Source organism: Triticum urartu, chromosome 7, assembly GCF_003073215.2.
Source record: "Triticum urartu cultivar G1812 chromosome 7, Tu2.1, whole genome shotgun sequence".
NCBI classification, from domain to species: Eukaryota; Viridiplantae; Streptophyta; class Magnoliopsida; order Poales; family Poaceae; genus Triticum; species Triticum urartu.
Genome location: NC_053028.1, coordinates 682,441,017 through 682,468,316, shown reverse-complemented (window position 1 = coordinate 682,468,316; position 27,300 = coordinate 682,441,017). Strand labels below are relative to the sequence as shown.

Sequence of the window (27,300 nt, the reverse complement as noted above, 5' to 3'; positions counted from 1 at the left end):
CCAAAAATAGAATGGCCGATAGTCTAAGATGTAAATTTGCCATGATGAGATAACGAAAACAATACACCATGAAAAAAGAAAATTTCCATTGTCAAATAAATAGAGTTGCCATTGTCATAAAAAGTAATTTTGATAGTCAAAACGAATATATTTGCCACGGCAAGGCCGCGGTGGTAGGACCCATCTTCATCTGGTCCAGTGCCGGCGCCCAACATCCTCGCATCGGTAGGCGGACCATCAAGAGAGAGGCCCCGACCCCTTCTGCGCCGTGGTTCACTGCCACACGTGGTGGAGCTGGCACTAGCAGCGACGAACCAAGTAGAAGAGCAAGATGAAGGTGGTTATGGAAGAGCACGATTAGTGGCAACGCAGATGCGGGATGGCAATGATTGGATCTTGCGAGAGACTAAGGGGAATGGGATGGATGGCTTGGTCAGGTTGATGGCTAGACAACATCCGCGTACGTTTGGAGGGTAAAAATTAGAACATATGACCTTTTTTTTTGGGGGGAGGGGGTGATCAACCTATGACCTGTGCAAGTCAAAGTTGATGTAGTACAAATAGGACCGCGGGTGGCACACTTAGCAAACTTTTAGGGCCCAAATGTGCATTTTCATTATATTAGCACTTATTTGACACCCCTCGAACTGTTTTAGGATTTGTGGTGTATTTTACTTTACAATATACAATTTTGAGACTGACCAAGGATTTTCTTGCAATTTTTGTTTTCTAGTGATGCACCGCAATCCACAATAGATGTGGTCTTGGTAGCCAAGACTCACTACTTTGAGAAATGAAATGAGCACTAGTAAATGTGATAGTCATCAATAAACAAAAACATCTTATTGGATACTGTTGGTATAGCATATGTAGAACTTGTTGGAAATATGAGCAATTTACCAAATGATTTTATTAACAGAAATACTAGATAAAGCATGACTAATATAACAGTGATAAAGCAAGTCATGCAATTTGACAAGGAGAAGGTAAATAGCAACTTCACATATGAACTGTAACTAAACACATCTAGATCAGACAGTATAGCAAGTTGCATATATGAAGTAGAACCTAACACATGTAGGGCAGAAACTAGAGTAAAGAACTGTGGCAGGACGTCTAACAGAAAGAGTATAAATACGTATGGGACAGTAGCAGCAGAAGCACTGGACTTGGGGTCGACGTCCTCTCCAGCCATGTCGTCGATGAGGTCGTCGACGTCGGGGAAGTAGTCGTCGGAGTCCGTGATGAAGAAGTTAGTAGTCGCGCGGAGCGCTCCCCAAAAACCTTATCACCCTTCTCCCGTACAGGACTCAAAGAGGTGCGGTTTCGGAGGCCTACTCTTCCGACTTGCGGTGCACGCTGCAAGCCGGGATGAGGAAGACAGCGGTAGCTCAGGGAATGGAACCGGTGGCGAGAGGAAGGAGAAGTTCTGGTGCGTCTCTCTGGGAGGAGCGACCTCCCTTTTATAGGCGCAAGAGAAGGCGGCGAGAGGGCAGCGACGGGAGGCGAAACGAAGAGACGGAGGCGAAGCGAACAGCCAGCAGCCGAAGAGCTGCACCGTTCGCATTCAAACTCCACTTTCGTAAAAATCTTTTCAGCTTCCGTGTGACCTTTCGTATACCCGTAGTGCGTGGAAAAAATTTAGATATCGGCTCGGCTCATTCCCGCAACCCGCGGCGCGGCGCGTCGCATCGTGACGAGGCGAGGCGAGGCGTGGCGTGGCGAGGCGGGCGGCGGAGGAGGAGCGCGCGTGGATATCCCTCTTATTCTTATGCTCGTACAAGCGGAGAAAGAACCTCCCTTATAAGGAGGTCCAACTCCCACTAAACTAGCAATATGAGACTAAACTTTAGTAGTATCCCTTGCCTTGCACAAATGGGCTGAGTGGGCCTCTAGGATTTATTAGGAATTTCTGAAATAGTTATTGGGCTGCCCAAAATAGACTAAATTCCAGCAATCCCCCACCAGATCCCAGAGGCACACAGAAATTTGCCTTTGGTTCCAAAACAATGTTTTATATACCGGTACTGCAGTGGAGACTGTTAAGTTGAACTTCCACCTAAAACTCTATGCTACACTAGTAAGCAACTTGAACAGTGGACTGGGCCTTGAACTGCAAGTTTTCTGCAAATCTAGCTTCACATAAAGCCTTGACCGGTACGTGGCTACCGTGGATCTTCCCCGCGGGTGGAGCTTATGCGTCATACTCCGTGACCTTTCATGAGTTTACTAGAGAGAACCCTACTCTCATAGATTGCGACATTTGACAATCAGACTCATATAGGTGTGTTCTTCAAAAGATGTTCTGCAGGATAACATCTCTGCTTAAATAAGCCACTTAGAATACATTAAGATATACATCAACCTGCCATGCAGATTAGGAGAGTATTGCATCTTCATGGAGTGGTATTGTGAATAGTAAGGATACTCTCCTCTCAGTTGACCAACAGCTTGTATTCCACATCTAATTCACGGGATCTCCGATCACAAGAATAGGTTACCACTGTGAACAACTCATATTGTGGGCTCATACCCATCTCCCTCCATGCATTATCTATCACATTACGTGATAGACCCTTGGTAAAAGGATCTGCCAGATTTTTAGACGTTTGGATATAATCCAACGCAATAACTCCGGAGTTTTTCATTTTCCCGACAGACTTTAACCTTCTCTGAACGTGTCTTGATGACTTCATGTTATCCTTTGAACTGCTCACTTTCGTGATCACGGTTTGATTGTCGCAGTTCATAAGGACACCCAGTACAGGTTTCTCAACAACCGGCAAGTCATTCAAGAGCCGGCGAAGCCAATCTGCTTCAACCGTAGCTGTATCTAGTGCTGTGAGTTCTGCTTCCATTGTTGACCTCGTTAAGATGGTCTGCTTGCAAGACTTCCAAGAAACAGCGCCACCTCCATGAGTGAATACATAACCACTCGTGGCCTTTATCTCATCAGCATCTGAGATCCAGTTTGAGTCACTATACCCTTCAAGCACCTTTGGATGCCCGGTGTAGTGAATTCCATAATTTGCACTGCCTTTCAAATAACGCAAAACTCTTTCTAGAGCTTTCCAATGCACATCTCCTGGTTTTGAAACAAACCGACTCAGTTTGCTAATAGCAAAAGAGATGTCAGGTCTTGTAGCACTGGCTAAGTACATAAGCGAGCCAATAATCTGAGAATACTTCAATTGGTCTCTAGCAATTCTTCGATTCTTTCAAAGCAACACACTAGCATCATATGGTGTTGGAGAGGGCTTGCAGTCACTATAGCCAAAGCGACTCAAGATCTTTTCCACATAGTAAGATTGAAGCAATGTAATCCCACCATCATCGTCTCTCAACAACTTGATGTTCAGAATGACATCAGCCACTCCTAAATCCTTCATCTCAAAACAACGAGATAGGAAATCCTTGACCTCCTTAATAACATTCATATTGGTTCCGAAAATCAGTATGTCATCAACATACAAGCACAGGATAACTCCCTCGCCCCCACCATGGCGATAGTACACACATTTGTCAGCTTCGTTCACAACAAAGCCTGCAGCTGTTAAAGTTCTTTCAAACTTCTCATGCCACTGTTTGGGTGCTTGCTTAAGTCCGTACAAAGACTTCAGCAACTTGCATACTTTCCCTTCCTGACCATCTAGTACAAACCCATCTGGTTGTTCCATATAAATTTCCTCGTCCAACTCTCCATTTAGGAAAGCAGTCTTAACATCCATTTGATGAACGAGAAGACCATGCGAGGCAGCTAGTGAAAGTAGAACTCGAATAGTGGTCAGTCGAGCCACAAGTGAGTAAGTATCAAAGAAGTCTTCACCTTCCTTTTGGGTATAACCCTTAGCCACGAGCCGAGCCTTGCACTTTTCAATAGTACCATCAGGCCTAAGCTTCTTCTTGAATACCCATTTGCATCCTATAGGTTTGCACCCATAAGGACGATCAGTTATCTCCCAGGTTTCATTTGCCAAGATGGAATCCATCTCGCTACGAACCGCTTCCTTCCAGTAGTCAGCATCTTCAGATGCATAGGCCTCTGAAATAGAACTGGGAGTGTCATCTATGAGGTACACAAGAAAATCATCACCAAAGGACTTTGCAGTCCTCTGTCTCTTGCTCCTAATAGGAACTTCATTGTTCTCCTCCACAGGACTTTCAAAGTGTTCCATTGAAATTGTAGGTTCGGTAATTGTAACTGGTTCCTGATTTGATGAACTAGGCATCTCCTGATTAGATGAGGTAGCCATATCCTTCATGGGAAAGATATCTTCAAAGAAAGTCGCATCATTCGACTCCATGATCGTACCGACATGCATGTCAGGTACCTCAGATTTTACAACCAAGAATCTATAGCCAATGCTATGAAAAGCATATCCCAGGAAAACACAATCCACAGTCTTTGGTCCAAGTTTCCGCTTCTTTGGAATTGGAACGTTGACTTTTGCCAAACAACCCCATGTTCGCAGATAAGAGAGTTTTAACCTTTTCTTCTCCCATTCCTCGAATGGAGTTATCTCTTTGTTCTTTGTGGGAACTCGGTTTAGGACATGACATGCAGTCAATATCGCCTCCCCCCACCATGCCTTGGAGAGACCCGAAGTGTCTAACATGGCGTTAACCAAATCTGTTAGAGTACGGTTCTTTCTTTCGGCCACCCCATTTGACTGAGGTGAATAGGGAGGCGTCCTCTCATGGATTATACCATGTTCCGCACAAAAAACATCAAATTCATTGGAAAAATACTCTCCACCACGGTCGGACCTAAGCCTCTTGATTTTTCGATCAAGTTGGTTTTCCACTTTGGCTTTATAGATCTTGAAAAAGTTCAAAGCCTCATCCTTAGACTTCATAAGATACACACGGCAGTATCTAGTGGAGTCATCAATTAACGTCATGAAATATTTCTTTCCACCTTTTGTCAACACACCATTCATTTCACATAGATCTGAATGTATGAGCTCTAGTGGTGCAAGATTTCTTATTTCTGCAGTCGTATGAGACTTACGAGGTTGCTTAGCTTGCACACACACTTGACACTTAGATCCCTTGACGGTGGTGAAACTAGGGATTAAGTTCAACTTCGCTAGTCACGACATGCAACCAAAGTTAACATGACAAAGACGTGAATGCCACACATTGGATTCACTATTGTTGCAAATATGATTAACAACTTTACTGCAAACGTCTGATAAGGATAAACGAAGCAAGCCTCCTGACTCATAGCCTTTACCAACAAAGGTTCCATACTTGGATATTACAAATTTATTCGAATCAAAGACAAGCTTGTAGCCATCTCTACACAGAAGAGATCCGCTAACAAGATTTTTATTGACGGAGGGGACATAATGCACGTTCTTCAGCCGCACGATCTTCCCCAAAGTAAACTTCAGATAGACCGTGCCAACACCACGAACAGAAGCACTTGAACCGTTGCCCATCAGCACGGTTGAAGTCCCTGCGGTCTGATAAGACGAAAACATGGAAATATCACCGCATACATGCACATTAGCACCCGTGTCAATCAACCAGTCAGGAGAATGACATACTGAAAGAATAGTGGGAAATATACCATACCCAACATCCTTCATGTCAGTGTCTCCAATGACAACATTAGCGGTCTTGCCGCCTTTCCCAGGATGACGCTTGTCAAAGCGATTAGGACAACTAGGAGCCCAATGATCAGGATCCCCACACACATGACAAGCACCTTTCTTCTTGCCATTCTTCTTCTTGAAGTTCGTGTGTTGCACAGCCTTATTCTTCCCATCAAACTTTGCTTTACCATCAAACTTGCCCTTGTTCTTGAACTTATGGGGCTGGAAGTTCTGCTTCTGTAACACATTGGCACTAGATCCTCCCTCAATACCTCGAGCACGTGTGTCCTTTGCTCTCGCCTTTTCTTCCACATCAAGAGTGCCAATGAGATCCGGGACAGAAAACTCTTGCCTCTTATGCTTCAGCAAGGTAGCAAAGTTCCTCCATGAAGGAGGAAGCTTAGTGATGATACCTCCGGCAACAAACTTGTCCGGTAGCATACAACTGAAGTGCTTAAGTTCTCTAGCAAATGATTGTATCTCATGAGCTTGCTCAACCACGGAGCGCTCTTCAGTCATCCTGTAATCATAGAATTGCTCCATGATGTACAGCTCAGTGCCAGCATCCGAGACCCCAAACTTGGCCTTGAGTGCATCCCACATATCTTTTCCATTATCAATTGACGCATAAGCATCAACTATGTTCTCACCAAGAACACTCAAGAGAGCAGCCTTAAACAGAGTATCCATTTTCTGAAAAGCTTGTGCCTGTTGAGCATCAAGCTCTCCTTCAGGTTTGCCGAGAGTGGCGTCATAGCAACTCATGGTTTGAAACCATAAGACTGCTCTCACGCGCCACCTCTTATAGTGGATACCCTCAAACATAGGAGGTCTCATGGAAGCAGCAAAACCACTTGGTGTAAATTGCCTATAATAAGGTTTTTGGATTGTTGGAAATATGAGCAATTTACCAAATGATTTTATTAACAGAAATACTAGATAAAGCATGACTAATATAACAGTGATAAAGCAAGTCATGCGATTTGACAAGGAGAAGGTAAATAGCAACTTCACATATGAATTGTAACTAAACACATCTAGATCAGACAGTATAGCAAGTTGCATATATGAAGTAGAACCTAACACATGTAGGGCAGAAACTAGAGCAAAGAACTGTGGCAGGACGTCTAACAGAAAGAGCATAAATATGTACGGACAGCAGCAACAAAAGCACTGGACTTGGGGTCGACGTCCTCTCCAGCCATGTCGTCGATGAGGTCGTCGATGTTGGGGAAGAAGTCGTCGCCGGGGAAGTAGTCGTCGGAGTCCGTGATGAAGAAGTTAGTAGTCGCGCGGAGCGCTCCCCAAAAACCTTATCACCCTTCTCCCGTACAGGACTCAAAGAGGTGCGGTTTCGGAGGCCTGCTGTCCCGACTCGCGGTGCACGCCGCAAGCCGGGATGAGGAAGACAGCGGTAGCTCAGGGAATGGAACCGGTGGCAAGAGGAAGGAGAAGTTCTGGTGCGTCTCTCTGGGAGGAGCGAGACGGAGGCGAAGCGAACAGCCAGCAGCCGAATTTGCATTCAAACTCCACTTTCGCAAAAATCTTTTCAGCTTCCGTGTGACCTTTCGTATACCCGTAGTGCATGGCAAAAATTTAGATATCGGCTCGGCTCATTCCCGCAACCCGCGGCGCGGCGCGGCGCGTCGCGTCGTGACGAGGCGAGGCGTGGCAAGGCGGGCGGCGGAGGAGGAGCGCGCGTGGATATCCCTCTTATTCTCATGCTCGTACAAGTGGGGAAAGAACCTCCCTTATGAGGAGGTCCAACTCCCACTAAACTAGCAATGTGGGACTAAACTTTAGTAGTATCCCTTGCCTTGCACAAATGGGCTGAGTGGGCCTCTAGGATTTATTAGGAATTTCTGAAATAGTTATTGGGCTGCCCAAAATAGACTAAATTCCAGCAGAACTTCCAATTTTCCAAAACAAATAGACAAAATAATGATCTCAGGTTGCTATGGCATCAAGTGAAGTAACTACTCAAAGAATTTATCTAGAGTGAACATCTAAACTTTTCGAGCCTTGGTTGCCATCTCCCACATATCGACAAATATAGTAGGGCATGCTCTTTTCAGGTGTTGATACCCTTTACTCGCAACCACACCATCCACATTACTCAAGGAGTTGATAAATTTAATGCAAGCATCTTTGAGCATGCTGCAATTGTAATGGACGGCCAGAGCTAATGTTGTCGCCACAGTCTCTTGATCAAACCTCTGGCAAAGTTTTCCCTCGCATATTGACTTCATCCTTTTCATAGCATACTTATCTGCAGCCACGAGTAAATGCCTAAGCATTTCTTCGTACCCACCAGCATTGAGGTCCTTCATCGGAGGCAGCGAGTCTGTGTAGATGAAGTGGAGCAGTCCTATAAAGACACCGGGTTGCATATCTTCAATGTTTTTGACGTTCCCATGCTTGAACCTCATCGGCCCGTAGAACTCCGCCCAGAAGACCGGCGACCGCATCGCCAGGATAATCTCGTGAGCATGGAATACCTCATTTTGGACCTTGAAACACACGTCAGCTCCCTTTGTACAACCCAACAATTTACTAAGGTTAGCAACCAATTCGGATGGTGGCACTTGGTTGTCACCGATCAACCCAGCATCCACCTCCTTGGCATCCTTTAATGTGATAATAGTAAGGTTGCATGCGACGGTGATTGAGTCGTCCAAAATGTATGATGAGCCTTCGATCTCGCACTTCTTCTTGAATGCAACAAAACCCCATGCCTCGAGTTTGTCATTGCGAGTGTCGAACACCACAGGAGGCCTGTCGCTGAAGTTTGCGAAGTTGGAAGGCAACACCGGCGGCTGTATGGCTTGATTGACCAGCATCAGATTGTACATCGCCCTCACCTCAATGTTCTTGGTCTTGAGCTCGAGAAAAACAGACACATAGTCTTTGTTAGCCTCGTTGTAGCCGTCGGGGTACAAGCGGATGCACCATTCATGGCCGCCAACGGTGAAGTTAGCGGACTGGATGCAGTTGCCGACGCCCAAGCCCCGATAAAGGCCATACTTGTCGATTTTGAACGAGTGTGTACCATGCACAGTCTCTGGGACGCAGACTGATGCCGTCAGCACCTGTGTGTTCTGGGGAGTGGCCATGATGGTTCGTGAGTGCAAAAACTAACCGGGAGTGAAAGTGCATTATATCGACTAGAGGGGGGGGGGTGAATAGGCGATTTTTATGAAAGTCTTCAAAACGTGGACGTTTCGAAGACAAACGATAGAAATAAACCTATTACCATGCAGCGGAAGGTAGACTACACTAGGAAAACCATAGTCAAGTATTCAATGAAGTGAAAGCACAATGACTAATAGCAGCAATGTAGTAATGATCAGGTAGGAAGATATTATGAAGACAAACAGAACACGCAGTCACTTAGTGAAGACAAAAGATAGTGCAATCATACAATGACTTCACAAGGACCAACAGTAAGTAAAGGGAAGGGAAGGATGAAACCAGTGACTCGTTGAAGACAATGATTTGTTGGACCAGTTCCAGTTGCTGTGACAACTGTACGTCTGGTTAGGGCGGCTAGGTATTTAAACCTTAGGACACACAGTCCCGGACACCCAGTCCTGAACACGCAGCTCAGGACATCCAGTCCTCACCGTATTCCCCTTGGGCTAAGGTCACACAGACCTCGCCCAATCACTCTGGTAAGTCTTCAAGGTAGACTCCCAAACCTTCACAGACTTTGTTCACCGGCAATCCACAATGTCTCTTGGATGCTCAGAACGCGACACCTAACCGGCTGGAGGTTTCACAGTCCTCAAGTGTAATAAGTCTTCAGATCACACAGACAAGAAGACTTAAGTGATGCCTAACACTCTTTGGCTCTGGGTGGTTAGGGCTTTATCCTCACAAGGAATTCTCTCTCAAAGGCTTCGAGGTGGGTTGCTCTCAAACGACAAAAGCCATACTCTAACTCTGAGCAGCCAACCGTTTATGGTTGTAGGGGGTGGGCTATTTATAGCCACTAGGCAACCTGACCTGATTTGTCCGAAATGACCCTGGGTCACTAAGGAACTGACACGTGTTCCAACGGTCAGATTTCAAACTCACACGGCAACTTTACTTGGGCTACAAGCAAAGCTGACTTGTCCGACTCTGGACAAGATTCGCTCTCATAGTCTTCACTCGAAGACATAGGTTTTGGTTAAGCATCACTTCAGTCATTCTGACTGGTTCTCTTGGACCCCACTTAACAGTACGGTGGTTCCTATTACTCAACAAAGAAGAAACAGAACTACGAAAGATCTAAGTCTTCGAGCTCCATAGGCTTCATGCAATGTCTTCTCTTGTCATAGTCTTCAATGAGAATATCTTCATAAACCACCTTTGACATCAATGTCTTCATACATTTTTAGAGGTCATCTCTGGTAGGAAAACCGAATCAATGAGGGACTTCTACCTGTGTTATCCTGCAATTCTCACAAACACATTAGTCCCTCAACTAGGTTTGTCGTCAATACTCCAAAAGCAACTAGGGGTGGCACTAGATACACTTATAATCTCCCCCTTTTTGGTGATTGATGACAAACTAGTTGAAGTTTTCAACGGGGAATATAATATGTGAATTTGTAAAAGGATAGGGAATTGTCTTCATAAGCTGTGAGGGCTCCCCCTGAAGATGTGCATATAAGTAATTTGCTTTTGGAATGCAAATGCACATGGCAGGTTGTGCTTGTGGAGATCCTCTTCAACTTATGATGACAATCCACTATGCATGTGAAGGTATGTGAAGATAATGACATGCATAATGGAAAATGGACGTCTGCAAAATGATCTAAGTGCGGAATTTATCGTCGCACATGCGGAATTTATCATCGCATCACAAAGTGGCAAATAAGTAGCAGACGACCATCGAGTTTGGCAAAATATAAAGCACCCGCCCATATGGACCCGCTTGAAGACTATCAAACTCATATGCTTCTCCCCCTTTTGTTAGTAAGGACCAAAAAGGTTTGAAGACATAGAGCATCTACTCGTTCCCATGAAGAGTAGGTGAAGCAGCAGGGTCGTCAGTGATGTTCGGCGGTGCAGAAGAACTTGTGGCAGTGTCGAAGCGTGCTGAAGGAGGTGGCGGTGAAGTAGCATCGTCTTCATCCTCGATCACTCTGGCATTCACAGTTGCAGCAGAGGAAGAGAACTCAGAGTCTTCAAGAGATGGAGTTCGTCGCAGCACTGCCCTTCGAGGAGGTGTGGAGTCAAACTTGAAGCGTTCAGAGAAGCCATCCTCTTGAAGATCATCTTCAGAGCACATCAGCGTCAGCCCTTTCCATGTGCGTCGAGAGGTTTCATGGGCAACAAAGGCATTCTTGGTGGCAAGATTGCGAATGCGGTTGACATCCACCAAGAGGCTTTGCATTTGGCGCTTCAGCCAGTCATGATGCCTATCCTGTTTCTGATGAAGAGCCACCAGAAGCTCTCGGTCATTGAGAACACGAGTGCGCTTCTTGGGTCGTTGGGCAATTGTGCTGTCAGTGGCTTCAGTAAGGGCAGGATGTGGTGCACGTGTAGTTCCAGTCAAAGGATACACACGAGTGACTGCTTCAACTCCTTCAATGTTTTGAGAAAAACTTTGATGCTCCGCATTCTGAAGACTTAGAGGTTCCTTGGCAGGCTCAGGATAAATGGCTTCAATAGACATATCCACATCAGGCAGAAAGATCCGATGATTGCGAGCAGATGGCTGATATAAGATAGCGGGGTGGAGTTTGATCAGCCGCATTATCCATGGAGCGTAGAACTTCAAGCCAAAAAGATCAGAGCCTGATGCAGCAAGTTGGCGGATGAAGAAGTCCTGTGCATTGAAGCATTTGCCATGAAGAATATAGAAGACCAAAGTCTTCATTGCACCTTCCTGCTTGGCATGTGGAGAATGTCCTTTGATGGGCCAGATAGTTCGCCTTATGATGTGATAAATAGTCCTTGGCAGATACTCAAGGTCTTCAACGAAGAACTCCTTGGGATATGCAACATCTTGGGGCAATGGCTTCATCATACTGAGCATCTGACTCGTGTTAGGTTTAGGCTTCTGAAAGATGCTCTCCACAGCTTCACTGTGAAGTTGACAGCCAAATTCGTAAAGATCGCCAGGAGTGGGTAGACCAGTGAGCTCAATGATATCAAAGGCTTTGGCTTCGTGATGAACATTTCCTGTCATCCACTCCAGGACCCAAGTCTTCGGATCTCTGTTGTACCCACGGATGTGAAGTGTGGCATAGAATTGGAGCAGCAACTCTTCATTCCAGTGCTCTTGGTCGGTGACAAATGGTAGCAATCCAACCTCTTTGAAGCAATCCAGAGCTTCTTCCAGACAGGGCAGATCAGCTATTGCTTCAATGTCAAGACGCTTATGTGGGAAGATGCGGCCTTGATTGTATAGAATGCAGGAGTAATAGCTTCGCTGCGGATAGCTCCAGAACCGATCAGATGATATTCTTTCCCTTGAGTAGGGGTTCCTGGAGCTATTGAAGAAAGTGTTGTCTGCTTTGAAGCCATTGACATTGAAGGATCCAGGTGCTGATGCAGGACCTGAAAACCTGGGCAATCTTGGGATTGGCTTCTGTACCTGAGGCCTGTGCTCAACATGAGAGTCGAACTGAGGACCAGCAGCAGGCGCAGGAACAGAAGCAGTGGGATCAGTGGCTTCGCTGACTTCTGGTGCTTGGGTTGGTGAAGGCTCCACATTAGCTTCAGCCATGACAGCGTCAGTGGCTTCATTGGTGTTGGTGGTGGCAGCCTCAAGATTCTCAACCTCCACTTGACGAGCTGGAGGGTCGGTCACAGTCACGTTCTCCTCGAGAACAACTTCTTGGTGGGACGGGGGAGTAGCAGCTTTTGGGGTTGCTTCTTCATCGGCTGATGCAGCCGGAATGTCTTCAGCAGCTTTAGCTTCAGACTCAGAGACTGGAGGCCTTGGTCCTTTGCGAAGCCTGTGTAACGCTGGCGACGCCTGTGGAGTTGGAGTTGGCTGGGCCTCAAAGTCTTCTTCCTCTTGTGCTTGTGGGCGATCAGCCCATGATGCATCCTGAGCAATTGGCGTCATAGGACGACCAATGCTGATGAGTTCGCTGTGCGTTAGCACAGGCGATGATACCTGTTGGTGCTCGAGCTGAGGAAGAACTGCATCATCTTCAACATGGTCATGGTGACCAATGTCTTCAGCAGCGATGGGATCAGCCGCTGGAAAGTCTTCAGCTTCATGAGCCTCGGTGAAAACAGGCTCATGGACAGTCAGTTGACGCTCCTGAGGTTCAGGGTCAGGGCAAACCATGGAGATGGGTTCAACAATCAAGGGCTCTATGGGAGCAGCCCGTTCTTTCTTGGTCTTCCGCTTCTTCTTGGAGGGAGCAGCAGCAGAGGCTTCAGAATATTTCCTCTTTCTGGCTTCAGCCTCAGCAGTCCTCATCTTCTTCAGCTCTGAAGCGGTTGACCGGGCCTTGGGCTTCGAGCCAGTCATGCTAGTTGGGAAGACAATGAGATCTGCTTCCTGCCTTGGTGCGTTGGGTTCGGCCATAGCGGGCTTCTTCTTCTTTTTTGCAGCCATCCTGGGGTCGATGTCAGGACGCCCAAGGGCCTTGCGCTTCTCAGCCTCATTGTAGGCTTGCACACACTTGTCAGTCAGGCTCTTCATGCGCTCACGAGAGCCTTGAGCTTCTTCACGCTTCTTGAGAAAGGCTTCTTTAAGCTCGTGCAGCATGAGCTTGAAGTTCTTGACCTCTTGTACACTGAGCTTGGCCATATGCTTCTTGAACTGAGCCTTTTCATAGTCAATCTTTTGCTTCAATTCGACGATGCGCTGAGCGAGAGCTAGCTCTGAAGCAATGGCGCCATGGAAGGCGACACTGAGACCAATGGGAAGTTGCAGGTCTTCGAAGCTGAGGTTGGGCGTTTCAAACCACTCATCAATGAAGTCGTGGATGATTGCCACGTCAAAGAGAGGCAAATTATTGAAGATTTCTGCTTCTTCTTTGCTCTTGATCAGTTGCTCAAGAGCGTCATCTGCAAGATCTTCATCACTGGACAGATCGATGGCATCGTTGCGCAGTATGGCAGCAGCTGTCAGTTCTTGGCCGGTGTGTGGCAGAGGCATCTTGGCTTTCTGGGGCATGGAGATGCGTGACAAATCTTCAGACTGCACACTGTCTTCAGGAGGTGCAGTGGCCAGTGGCTTCGCCCGTGATATTTTTGGGGCAGAGGCAGGCTTTGAAGCTTTTGGCTGCTTCAGTTTCTTTGGCTTCGGCGCAACAGGCGCTTCATCTGATTCATCGTCATCTGCAGGCTCATTCACGGCTGTCCCTTGAACCAAGATATGGGTGATGAGACCTTCAAGGTTGTAGAAAGGACCAATGACATTGGGTTCTGCATCGCGTGTGCTGTCAGCCCGGGGAGCAGAAGGACCAGGGTTGAAGTCTAGTCCCAATGACTTCTTGTTTTCCTTGGCCGATGCCTTTGCGTGCTGGAAGTTGCGCTTGAAGAGATTATCGTCACGACACCATAGCAATGATGATGGGTCGGCATCTTCAGGCTGAGGTCCACGGACCATACAGGGATAGAAATCCTGAGCAATAGCTTCAGCTTTGTTCTTGGGTGGAAGGCCTCGGAAGAGAATATCACCCCAAGGACTTTTGATAGCACTCTTCTCAGCATATTCCTTGGTCACGAATCTATATTTGTACCACTGTTCTGCCCAATATCTTCGAATCCACTGGATTCGGGTCTTGCGCTGATTATAATCCTCTTCAGGATCTGTCTTGTAAAGTTCTGAGAGGTCATCAGGCAGATCTGTTGATGTTCCGCCACGACGCTGTCTGCCTCCCTTCCTTGCAGATTTCTCTGAAGCCATGAATTTTAAACTGAAAGGCTTCGATACGTTCAAAGGCTTCAAAGGTTTTCGCTTGCTGGACAAATAGGAACTGGCTTCGGGAGAATTTATATGATGCTGTAAGAATTCTGCAAATGAATGCAGACTATGAGAACCAAGGGATTCTCCCACGGACATGTACCTGTGACAGCATTAAGGTGCGAGGGAAGGGGAAGAGGTCATATGCATTCTCAGAAGATTTTGAAGATAAATCAGTTTAGAAGACATTGATCTCATCGTGCAAAGACATTCACTCATAGATAAGGAGTTGGTTCCAGATTTGTACAAATCCAGAGATCAGTACAAGTGAGGAATCTAACTACTTTGTGAAGTATAAGTGAATATACTAGGCATGTTATGAGATGCAGTATGAAAGAGATCCAACTTGTGTGAATAGAAACTGCTTGTGGTAGAAAGTGACAAAGCTATAGGATCAAAGGGACCGTAAAAAGGAAGTTTTATTTACCACACGAAGAACTGCTAGACGGAGTGGAAGGGGAGGCCGAGCAGTTCGATCGTCCGTGCCCTAACTTGGCGACGGAGGACACCTACGGCGACGGTGGAGAAGACGATGTCCGCGGTCGGCGTGAAGACGGCGTCGGAGAGGTTGCGGCAGCAAAGCGCTTTGTCGCCGGCGTTGTCGAGGGCTAGCGGTGGCGCTAGGGTTCGTGCGAGAGTGGAAGAAGAGATAATGACTGCGGTGAGGCATGTATTTATAGGGACAGGGATGGCTCTGCGTTATTACACAGGTGTCCCTGGCGATTCACATCTGAGGAACACGTGGCCATCATGCAGCATATCGGGGGGTGTTTCACGTCCCACGCACGCCTGGATTGTCGGGTGGTCATTCCCACTTCTCGGGGTTTCAGGTGAAGGAATGAGCATTGAAAACGGACTTAATGTTTGTCTCTGTATCTTCTGCTGACAAGGACGCAGAGAAGACATTCGACAGTTTCAATAGAATGCATATGACTTGGAGAGATAGAGTTTGAGATAGAAAGCATGGAGAGGTTAGGGTCCGATCACATTCACTTAGTTCAAGAGATTCAACATGAAAACATAGCTATAAGTGAATGCTGTAGAGGACAGAACACTAGTATATATATATATATAATCAACATAGTGAAGATAATCATGAAGACATGTTGAGATTGAAGTCAAACCAAATGTGAAGACATGGTGAATGTAACGCCAAATGTGATGACGCTCTTGTACACTGAGCTTGGCCATATGCTTCTTGAACTGAGCCTTTTCATAGTCAATCTTTTGCTTCAATTCGACGATGCGCTGAGCGAGAGCTAGCTCTGAAGCAATGGCGCCATGGAAGGCGACACTGAGACCAATGGGAAGTTGCAGGTCTTCGAAGCTGAGGTTGGGCGTTTCAAACCACTCATCAATGAAGTCGTGGATGATTGCCACGTCAAAGAGAGGCAAATTATTGAAGATTTCTGCTTCTTCTTTGCTCTTGATCAGTTGCTCAAGAGCGTCATCTGCAAGATCTTCATCACTGGACAGATCGATGGCATCGTTGCGCAGTATGGCAGCAGCTGTCAGTTCTTGGCCGGTGTGTGGCAGAGGCATCTTGGCTTTCTGGGGCATGGAGATGCGTGACAAATCTTCAGACTGCACACTGTCTTCAGGAGGTGCAGTGGCCAGTGGCTTCGCCCGTGATATTTTTGGGGCAGAGGCAGGCTTTGAAGCTTTTGGCTGCTTCAGTTTCTTTGGCTTCGGCGCAACAGGCGCTTCATCTGATTCATCGTCATCTGCAGGCTCATTCACGGCTGTCCCTTGAACCAAGATATGGGTGATGAGACCTTCAAGGTTGTAGAAAGGACCAATGACATTGGGTTCTGCATCGCGTGTGCTGTCAGCCCGGGGAGCAGAAGGACCAGGGTTGAAGTCTAGTCCCAATGACTTCTTGTTTTCCTTGGCCGATGCCTTTGCGTGCTGGAAGTTGCGCTTGAAGAGATTATCGTCACGACACCATAGCAATGATGATGGGTCGGCATCTTCAGGCTGAGGTCCACGGACCATACACGGATAGAAATCCTGAGCAATAGCTTCAGCTTTGTTCTTGGGTGGAAGGCCTCGGAAGAGAATATCACCCCAAGGACTTTTGATAGCACTCTTCTCAGCATATTCCTTGGTCACAAATCTGTACTTGAACCACTGTTCTGCCCAATAGCATCGAATCCATTGGATTCGCGTCTTGCGCTGATTGTAATCCTCTTCAGGATCTGTCTTGTACAGCTCTGAGAGGTCATCGGGCAGATATCTTGATGTTTCTCCTCGATGCTTTCTGCCACCCTTCCTTGCCGATTTCTCTGAAGCCATGAACTTTAGACTGAAAGGCTTCAATACGTTCAGAGGCTTCAAAGGTTTTCGCTTGCTGGACAAACAGGAACTGGCTTCGGGAGAATTTATGTGATGCTGTAAGAATTCTGCAAATGAATGCAGACTATGAGAACCAAGGGATTCTCCCACGGACATGTACCTGTGATAGCATTAAGGTGCGAGGGAAGGGGAAGAGGTCATATGCATTCTCAGAAGATTTTGAAGATAAATCAGTTTAGAAGACATTGACCTCATCGTGCGAAGACATTCACTCATAGATAAGGAGTTGGTTCCAGATTTGTACGAATCCAGAGATCAGTACAAGTGAGGAATCTAACTACTTTGTGAAGCATAAGTGAATATACTAGGCATGTTATGAGATGCAGTATGAAAGATCCAACTTGTGTGAATAGAAACTGCTTGTGGTAGAAAGTGACAAAGCTATAGGATCAAGGGCCGTAAAAAGGAAGTTTTATTTACCACACGAAGAACTGCTAGACGGAGTGGAAGAGGAGGCCGAGCAGTTCGATCGTTCCGTGCCCTAACTTGGCGACGGAGGACACCTACGGCGACGGCGGAGAGGACGATGTCCGCGGTCGGCGTGAAGACGGCGTCGGAGAGGTTGCGGCAGCAAAGCTTTGTCGCCGGCGTGTCGAGGGCTAGCGGTGGCGCTAGGGTTCGTGCGAGAGTGGAAGAAGAGATAATGACTGCGGTGAGGCATGTATTTATAGGGACAGGGATGGGCTCTAGCGTTATTACACAGGGTCCCTGGCGATTCACATCTGAGGAACACGTGGCCATCATGCAGCATATTGGGGGTGTTTCCACGTCCCACGCACGCCTGGATTGTCGGGTGGCCATTCCCACTTCTCGGGGTTTCAGGTGAAGGAATGAGCATTGAAAACGGACTTAATGTTTGTCTCTGTATCTTCTGCTGACAAGGACGCAGAGAAGACATTCGACAGTTTCAATAGAATGCATATGACTTGGAGAGATAGAGTTTGAGATAGAAAGCATTGGAGAGGTTAGGGTCCGATCACATTCACTTAGTTCAAAAGATTCAACAAAAAACATAGCTATAAGTGAATGCTGTAGAGGACAGAACACTAGTTATATATATATATCATATATATATAATCAACATAGTGAAGATAATCATGAAGACATGTTGAGATTGAAGTCCAAACCAAATGTGAAGACATGGTGAATGTAATGCCATGAGTGAAACACTTCAAACAGAACCTTTGGTGGTGGCGTTACCCACCGTATAGGAAGTATTAGACCCAGACACGGCGCACAATTATCGTGGCGCTCCGAAGTCAAATTCCACATTAATGTATTCACACTTAGAATGTATGTCTTCATTGCATTGAAGATATACTTTACTTGGTGTGTTGCACATCTAAGTCATCAATATGCATAAGTGTTAGGATGTGTGCCTGATCACAAGACATTTGAGGATTCCAAGATATTTAGCTCACACCGTAACTTGCAAAATCTCTTCTCATCCAAGGGCTTGGTGAAGATATCTGTCAATTGCTCTTCAGTATTGACATATATGATATCAATGTCTTCCTTCACAACATGATCTCTGAGAAAGTGATGACGAATTTAAATGTGCTTTGTCTTTGAGTGCTGAACTGGGTTGTTGGCAATCTTGATGCGCTTTCGTTGTCGCAGTAGAGTGGCACTTGCTTCAGATGAATGCCATAGTCCTTGAGTGTTTGCTTCATCCATAGAAGCTGAGCGCAGCAAGATCCAGCAGCAATGTATTCAGATTCAGCAGTGGGAGAGATACACAGTTCTGCTTCTTTGAAGACCAACATACAAGTGATCGTCCCAGAAAATGACATGTGCCTGATGTAGACTTGTGATCCACCTTGTCACCAGCATAATCAGCATCCGAGAATCCAACCAGATCAAACTCTGAGCCCTTTGGATACCATAATCCTAGAGTTGGGGTGTGAGCCAAATATCGAAGAATTCGCTTCACACCTAAGTGATGCGACTCCTTTGGTGCCGCTTGAAATCGAGCACACATGCAAACACTAAGCATAATATCTGGCCTAGATGCACATAGATAAAGTAAAGAACCAATCATGGAGCGGTATACCTTTTGATCGAACTCTTTACCATTGTCGTCAGGACCCAGATGATGCTTGGCTGGCATTGGCGTCGTGAAGCCTTTGCAGTCTTGCCATACCGAACTTCTTCAGGCAATCTTTGAGATACTTCTCTTGAGATATGAAGATGCCGTTGCGTTGCTGTCGTATTTGAAGACCGAGAAAGAACTTCAGCTCTCCCATCATAGACATTTGATATTGCTCTTGCATCATATATCCAAACTCTTCACTGTACTTCTGATTGGTGCAGCCGAAGATAATGTCATCCACATATATTTGGCACACAAACAGTTCACCATCATATGTCTTCGTGAAGAGAGTGGGGTCAAGAGAACCAGGTATGAAGCCTTTACTCTTCAGGAAGTATTTGAGTGTGTCATACCAGGCCCGAGGGGCTTGTTTGAGGCCATACAGTGCCTTGTTGAGCTTGTATACCATGTCAGGATGTTTTGGGTCTTCAAAGCCAGGAGGTTGTGCAACATACACTTCTTCTTCAATCTTGCCATTGAGGAAGGCGCTCTTCACATCCATTTGATAAAGAAGTATGTTGTGATGATTTGCATATGCCAGCAGTATGCGTATGGCTTCAAGTTTAGCCACAGGAGCAAATGTTTCATCGAAGTCAATACCTTTGACTTGAGTATATCCTTGAGCAACGAGACGAGCTTTGTTTCTGACAACTTGACCATGCTCATCTTGCTTGTTGCGGTATATCCATTTGGTGCCTATTATGTTGTGCTTCCGAGGATCGGGACGCTTGACCAGTTCCCATACATTTTTCAGCTCAAACTGTTGAAGCTCGTCTTGCATAGCTTGAATCCATTCAGGTTCCATGAAGGCTTCTTCAACTTTCTTGGGTTCTCTTATTGAGACGAATGCGAAGTGCCCACAGAAATTTTCTAGCTGAGTTGCCCTTGAACGAGTGAGTGGACCGGGTGCATTGATGCTATCAATTATTCTTTCAATCTGCACTTCATTGGCAACGCGAGGATGTACAGGGCGAAGATTTTCCTCTTGCTGATCATTGTCGTTGTTAGAAGGAATGTCTTCAAGCTGAGCATTGTCTTCATGTTGATCAGGTGCTGAGATGATAAGTTCTTCTTCAGGATGAGCTTCAGAAGGTATAATTTCTCCAGTTCCCATTAGCTTGATTGATTCACTGGATAGAACTTCATCTAGCACATTTGGCAGTTGCTCTCTTTGTGAACCGTTGGTCTCATCGAACCGCACATCCACTGTTTCAACCACTTTGTAATGAAAGAGATTGAAGACTCTGTAGGAGTGCGAATCCTTTCCATATCCAAGCATAAAACCCTCATGTGCTTTTGGTGCAAACTTTGAGGTGTGATGTGGGTCCTTGATCCAGCACCTGGCGCCAAATACTCTGAAGTAACTGACATTTGGCTTCTTGCCAGTAAGGAGCTCATAAGATGTCTTGTTCAGAAGCTTGTGAAGATAAACACGATTGATTGTATGGCATGCAGTATCAATGGCTTCAGGCCAGAATTTTCTTGGAGTCTTGTATTCATCTAGCATCGTTCTAGCCATCTCAATGAGTGTTCTGTTCTTGCGTTCGACGACCCCATTCTGCTGTGGCGTGTACGGGGCTGAGAATTCATGTGTGATGCCCAAGGTATCAAGATATGTATCAAGGCCAGTGTTCTTGAATTCAGTGCCATTGTTACTTCTGATATGCTTTATCTTGGCGCCATAGTTGTTCATTGCTCGATTGGCGAAGCGTCTGAAGACATCCTGCACTTCAGTCTTGTAAAGGATTATGTGCACCCAAGTATATCTAGAATAATCATCAACAATGACAAAGCCATAGAGACAAGCAGTAGTAGTAAGAGTTGAGTAATGAGTGGGACCGAAAAGATCCATGTGAAGCAGTTCGAAGGGTCGAGTAGTGGTCATGATTGTCTTCGAGGGATGTTTGGCCCTCATCATCTTTCCTGCCACACAGGCACCGCATAAGTGATCTTTCTTGAACTTGACGCCCTCGATGCCTATGACATGCTTCTTCTTTGCCAGGGCGTGGAGGTTCCTCATGCCAGCATGCCCAAGCCTCCGATGCTAGAGCCAGCATTCTGAAGCTTTTGCTAGAAGACATACGGCAAGCTGTGGTCCTGCTGAGAAATCTACCACGTACAAATCATCTTTTCGATACCCTTCAAACACTAGAGACTTGTCAGATTCCATTAGAACAAGGCAACGATATTTTCCAAATATTACGATCATGTTTAAAGCACAAAGCATTGAGACAGGCATTAAGTTGAAGCCAAGGGATTCAACAAGCATGACTTTATCCATGTGTTGATCCCTTGAGATTGCAACTCTACCTAGACCCAATACCTTACTTTTACCAGTGTCAGCAAATGTGATGTGGCTCTTGTCGGATGGACGTAAGGTTGAGTCCATAAGAAGGCTTCTTTTGCCAGTCATGTGATTTGTACACCCACTATCAATAATCCATTCTGAAGACGCTGGTGTCGTACCCTACAGTGCAGTTAAGGGGATAGGCTTCACGAAGAGCATTGTGAAGCAAAAACATTTGACGAACCAGTGGGTTATGAAAGCTTAGATCCAGATTAGGACTAATAGGGAGAGTAGCAAGCGATTCAGGAACGAAGTACATAGTAAGACCATTTGGGCATTTGATCTTGCACCCTACAAGATGTTTAAGGTCCCCAGCAATAGCGTCAGACGATTTTGGTTTTCTGCTGGAGACCTTTCCCTGCAAAAGAGAGTTAAGCTTTCTTAGCCACCCACATCTTCAAGGGTGGCTTAGAAGCAATAAGTCTAAGTGCAGCATCTGAGAACTTTGGCTTGGGAGCCCTAGCAAACAGTCTTGCAGGCGGACAATAGTACTCATAAGAATAAGCAGAATAGTTCTTGGTCTTATGAACATGGCGGTTTGATGAACCGCTCTCATATTCATATGCCTGGGTATGGTTTCCCTGCAAAACATTTGTGTTAGTGCAACTCAGGTGAGTCCTCTGTCTGTATGAAGCCTTTGGACCGTATGAAGCCTTTGGTCTGAGGTTTGTCTTCTTCACGTGAGGTGTCATGATGACATTCACAGGAAGATTCTCCAGACACCTTTTCGGAACCCAGATCTTCTTCATAGGCGGTCCATTCCTGCAGTTAGTACCAATGTACCTGGCAAACACTTCACCATTCTGATTCTTAAACAGTTTATAGTTTGCATCAAAGGATTCATCAATGATAATGGGGTTAGCACAAGTGAAGCCAGATAGATTGGATGGATCTGCTGAAGGTTCCTTTGCAGCAACCCACGTGGTTTTGGGGTACTGCTCAGGTTTCCAGTAAGAGCCATCAGCATTCATTTTCCTTACGAACCCAACACCCTCTTTCCTCGGATTTTGGTTCAGAATCTGCTTTTTGAGGACATCACATAGTGTCTGATGCCCTTTAAGACTTTTGTACATCCCTGTTTCAAGCAATGTCTTCAACCTAACATTCTCATCAGCAATAGCAGTGGTATCCTCAGCAGAGGGGTTAGTTACCACATCAACAGTTGAAGATATTGCAACAGTAGTAGCAGTAGAACATTCAGCAACAGAAGTAGCATTATCACACTCAATGCATTTAAGACATGGTGGTTCAAATCCTTCCTGAGCGGAACTGATCTGTTTGGCGCGAAGTGACTCGTTTTCCTTTTGAAGATCTTCATGAGCCGCTCTCAATTTCTCAAGATCTTGCTTCCTTTGAAGATAATCATAGGAAAGCTTTTCATGAGTTGTTGAGAGAGTTTCATGACGACTTTCAAGTTCCTCATACTTAATGTGAAGATTTTTTATGTCTTCAATTAAGGATTCAGATCGAGTCATTTCAGCACCTAACAGATCATCGCTTCTGTCTAACAGTTTTTGAATATATCCAAACTCTTCACTGTACTTCTGATTGGTGCAGCCGAAGATAATGTCATCCACATATATTTGGCACACAAACAGTTCACCATCATATGTCTTCGTGAAGAGAGTGGGGTCAAGAGAACCAGGTATGAAGCCTTTACTCTTCAGGAAGTATTTGAGTGTGTCATACCAGGCCCGAGGGGCTTGTTTGAGGCCATACAGTGCCTTGTTGAGCTTGTATACCATGTCAGGATGTTTTGGGTCTTCAAAGCCAGGCGGTTGTGCAACATACACTTCTTCTTCAATCTTGCCATTGAGAAAGGTGCTCTTCACATCCATTTGATATAGAAGTATGTTATGATGATTTGCATAGGCCAGCAGTATGCGTATGGCTTCAAGTCTAGCCACAGGAGCAAATGTTTCATCGAAGTCAATGCCTTCCACTTGAGTATATCTTGAGCAACGAGACGAGCTTTGTTTCTGACAACTTGACCATGCTCATCTTGCTTGTTGCGGTATATCCATTTGGTGCCTATTATATTGTGCTTCCGAGGATCAGGACGCTTAACCAGTTCCCATACATTATTCAGCTCAAACCATTGAAGCTCTTCTTGCATGGCTTGAATCCATTCAGGTTCCATGAAGGCTTCTTCAACTTTCTTGGGTTCTGTTATTGAGACGAATGCGAAGTGCCCACAGAAATTTGCTAGCTGAGTTGCCCTTGAACGAGTGAGCGGACTAGGTGCATTGATGCTATGAATTATTCTCTCAATCTGCACTTCATTGGCAACACGAGGATGTACAGGCCGAAGATTTTGCTCTTGCTGATCATTGTCATTGTTAGTGGGATTGTCTTCAGGCTGAGCATTGTCTTCAGGTTGATCAGATGCGGAGATGATAAGTTCCTCTTCAGGTTGAGCTTCAGAGGGTATGATTTCTCCAGTTCCCATTAGCTTGATTGATTCGCTGGATGGAACTTCATCTAGCACATTTGGCAGATGCTCTCTTTGTGAACCGTTAGTCTCATCAAACCGCACATCCACTGTTTCAACCACTTTATAATGAAAGAGATTGAAGACTCTGTAGGAGTGTGAATCCTTTCCATATCCAAGCATGAAACCCTCATGTGCTTTTGATGCAAATTTTGAAGTGTGATGTGGATCCTTGATCCAGCACCTGGCGCCAAATACTCTGAAGTAACTGACATTTGGCTTCTTGCCAGTAAGGAGCTCATAAGATGTCTTGTTCAGAAGCTTGTGAAGATAAACTTGATTGATTGTATGGCATGCGGTATCAATGGCTTCAGGCCAGAATTTTCTTGGAGTCTTGTATTCATCTAGCATCGTTCGGGCCATCTCAATGAGTGTTCTGTTCTTGCGTTCGATGACGCCATTCTGCTGTGGCGTGTACGGAGCTGAGAATTCATGTGTGATGCCCAAAGTATCAAGATATTTATCAAGGCCAGTGTTCTTGAATTAAGTGCCATTATCACTTCTGATGTGCTTTATCTTGGCGCCATAGTTGTTCATTGCTCGATTGACGAAGTGTCTGAAGACATCCTGCACTTCAGTCTTGTAGAGGATTATGTGCACCAAAGTATATCTAGAATAATCATCAACAATGGCAAAGCCATAGAGACAAGCAGTAGTAGTAAGAGTTGAGTAATGAGTAGGACCGAAAAGATCCATGTGGAGCAGTTCGAAGGGTCGAGTAGTTGTCATGATTGTCTTCAAGGGATGTTTGGCCCTCGTCATCTTTCCTGCTTCACAGGCACCGCATAAGTGATCTTTCTTGAACTTGATGCCCTCGATGCCTATGACATGCTTCTTCTTTGCAAGGGTGTGGAGGTTCCTCATGCCAGCATGCCCTAGCCTCCGATGCTAGAGCCAGCATTCGGAAGCTTTTGCTAGAAGACATACGGCAAGCTGTGGTCCTGCTGAGAAATCTACCACGTACAAATCATCTTTCCGAAACCCTTCAAACACTAGAGACTTGTCAGATTCCATTAGAACAAGGCAACGATATTTTCCAAACATTACGATCATGTTCAAATCGCAAAGCATTGAGACAGACATTAAGTTAAAGCCAAGGGATTCAACAAGCATGACTTTATCCATGTGTTGATCCTTTGAGATTGCAACTCTACCTAGACCCAATACCTTACTTTTACCAGTGTCAGCAAATGTGATGTGACTCTTGTCGGATGGACGTAAGGTTGAGTCCATAAGAAGGCTTCTTTTGCCAGTCATGTGATTGGTACACCCACTATCAATAATCCATTCTGAAGACGCTGGTGTCGTACCCTACAGTGAAGTTAGGGGATAGGCTTCACGAAGAGAATTGTGAAGCAAAAACATTTGATGAACCAGTGGATTATGAAAGCTTAGATCCAGATTAGGATTGATAGGGAGAGTAGCAAGCGATTCAGGAACGAAGTACATAGTAAGACCATTCGGGCATTTGATCTTGCGCCCTACAAGATGTTTAAGGTCCCCAGCAATAGCGTCAGACGATTTTGGTTTTCTGCTGGAGACCCTTCCCTGCAAAAGAGAGTTAAGCTTTCTTAGCCACCCACATCTTCAAGGGTGGCTTAGAAGCAATAAGTCTAAGTGTAGCATCTGATAACTTTGGCTTTGGAGCCCTAGAAAACAGTCTTGCAGGTGGACAATAGTACTCATAAGAATAAGCAGAATAGTTCTTGGTCTTATGAACATGTGTAAGTGCATCTAGTGCCACCCCTAGTTGGTTTTGGAGTATTGACGACAAACCTAGTTGAGGGACTAATGTGTTTGTGAGAATTGCAGGATAACAAGGTAGAAGTCCCTCATTGATTCAGTTTTCCTACCAGAGATGACCCCTAAAAATGTATGAAGACATTGAAGTCAAAGGTGGTATATGAAGATATTCACATTGAAGATTATGACAAGAGAAGACACCACATGAAGCCTATGCAGCTCGAAGACTTAGATCTTTCGTAGTTCTCTTTCTTCTGTGTTGAGTCATAGGAACCACCGTACTGTTAAGTGGGGTCCAAGAGAACCAGTCAGAATGACTGAAGTGATGCTTAAACAAAACCTATGTCTTCGAGTGAAGACTTTGAGAGCGAATCTTGTCTAGAGTCGGTCAAGTCAGCTTTGCTTGAAGCCCATGTAAAGTTTCCATGTGAGTTTGAAATCTGACCGTTGGAACACATGTCAATTCCTTAGTGACCCAGGGTCATTTCGGACAAATCAGGTCGGGTTGCCAAGTGGCTATAAATAGCCCACCCCCTACAACCATAAACGGTTGGCTGCTCAGATTCAGAGTACGGCTTTTGTCGTTTGAGAGCAACCCACCTCGAAGCCTTTGAGAGAGAATTCCTTGCGAGGATAAAGCCCTAACCACCCAGAGCCAAAGAGAATTAGGCATCACTTAAGTCTTCTTGTCTGTGTGATCTGAAGACTTATTACACTTGAGGACTGTGCATCCTCCAGCCGGTTAGGCGTCGCGTTCTGAGCATCCAAGAGACATTGTGGATTGCCGGTGAACGAAGTCTGTCAAGGTTTGGGAGTCTACCTTGAAGACTTACTAGAGTGATTGGGCGAGGTCTGTGTGACCTTAGCTCAAGGGGAATACGGTGAGGACTGGGTGTCCTGAGTTGCGTGTTCAGGACTGGGTGTCTGGAACTGTGTGTCCTAAGGTTTAAATACCTAGCCGCCCTAACCAGACGTACAGTTGTCACAGCAACTGGAACTGGTCCAACAAATCGTTGTCTTCAGCGAGTTACTGCTTTCATCTTCCCTTCCCTTTACTTACTGTTACTCCTTGTGAAGTCATTGTATGTTCGCACTATCTTTTGTCTTCACTGAGTGACTGCGTGTTCTGTGTGGCTTCACAATATCTTCCTACCTGATCCTTACTACATTGCTGCTATTAGTCATTGTGCTTTCACTCTATTGAATACTTGACTATGGCTTGCCTAGTGTAGTCTACCTTCCGCTGCAGGGTAATAGGTTTATTTCTATCGTTTGTCTTCGTAACTTCCACGTTTTGAAGACTTTCATAAAAATCGCCTATTCACCCCCCTCTAGTCGATATAACACACTTTCAATTGGTATCAGAGCAAGGTGCTCCCTTGTTCTGTGTGATTCGGTTTAACCACCTGGAGTTTTAACTATGTCGACTGCAGGGATAATTAAAGTCTCCGCTGCATGCCCCGTCTTCGATGGAACTGAATATCCCTACTGGAAGAATAAGATGCGCATGCATCTTGAAGCCATTGACGTCGACCTATGGTATGTCGTCAAGAACGGCGTTCCCAAGGCTGGAGAAGGTGTCACTGCTGCTGATGTCAAAAAGTTCTTTCAACTGGACTCTACTGCCAAGAATATCATCTGTGGTCATCTGACCAAAGGACAGTATGGCCGTGTGAGTGCTTTGGAAACATCTAAGCTGGTCTGGGACTGGCTCTCCAAGGTCAATGAAGGCGTCTCAACCCAGAGAGA

The 27,300-nt window shown here is 45.6% G+C and overlaps 1 protein-coding gene across 1 annotated transcript; it reads right to left on the bottom strand.

Moving 5' to 3' along the window:
* Positions 1 to 7,606: 7,606 nt before the first annotated feature.
* Positions 7,607 to 8,713, bottom strand: LOC125519245 (BTB/POZ and MATH domain-containing protein 2-like). Its single transcript, XM_048684110.1, has one exon. It carries the CDS (start codon positions 8,711 to 8,713, stop codon positions 7,607 to 7,609), a length of 1,107 nt encoding a protein of 368 aa, XP_048540067.1.
* Positions 8,714 to 27,300: the final 18,587 nt, after the last annotated feature.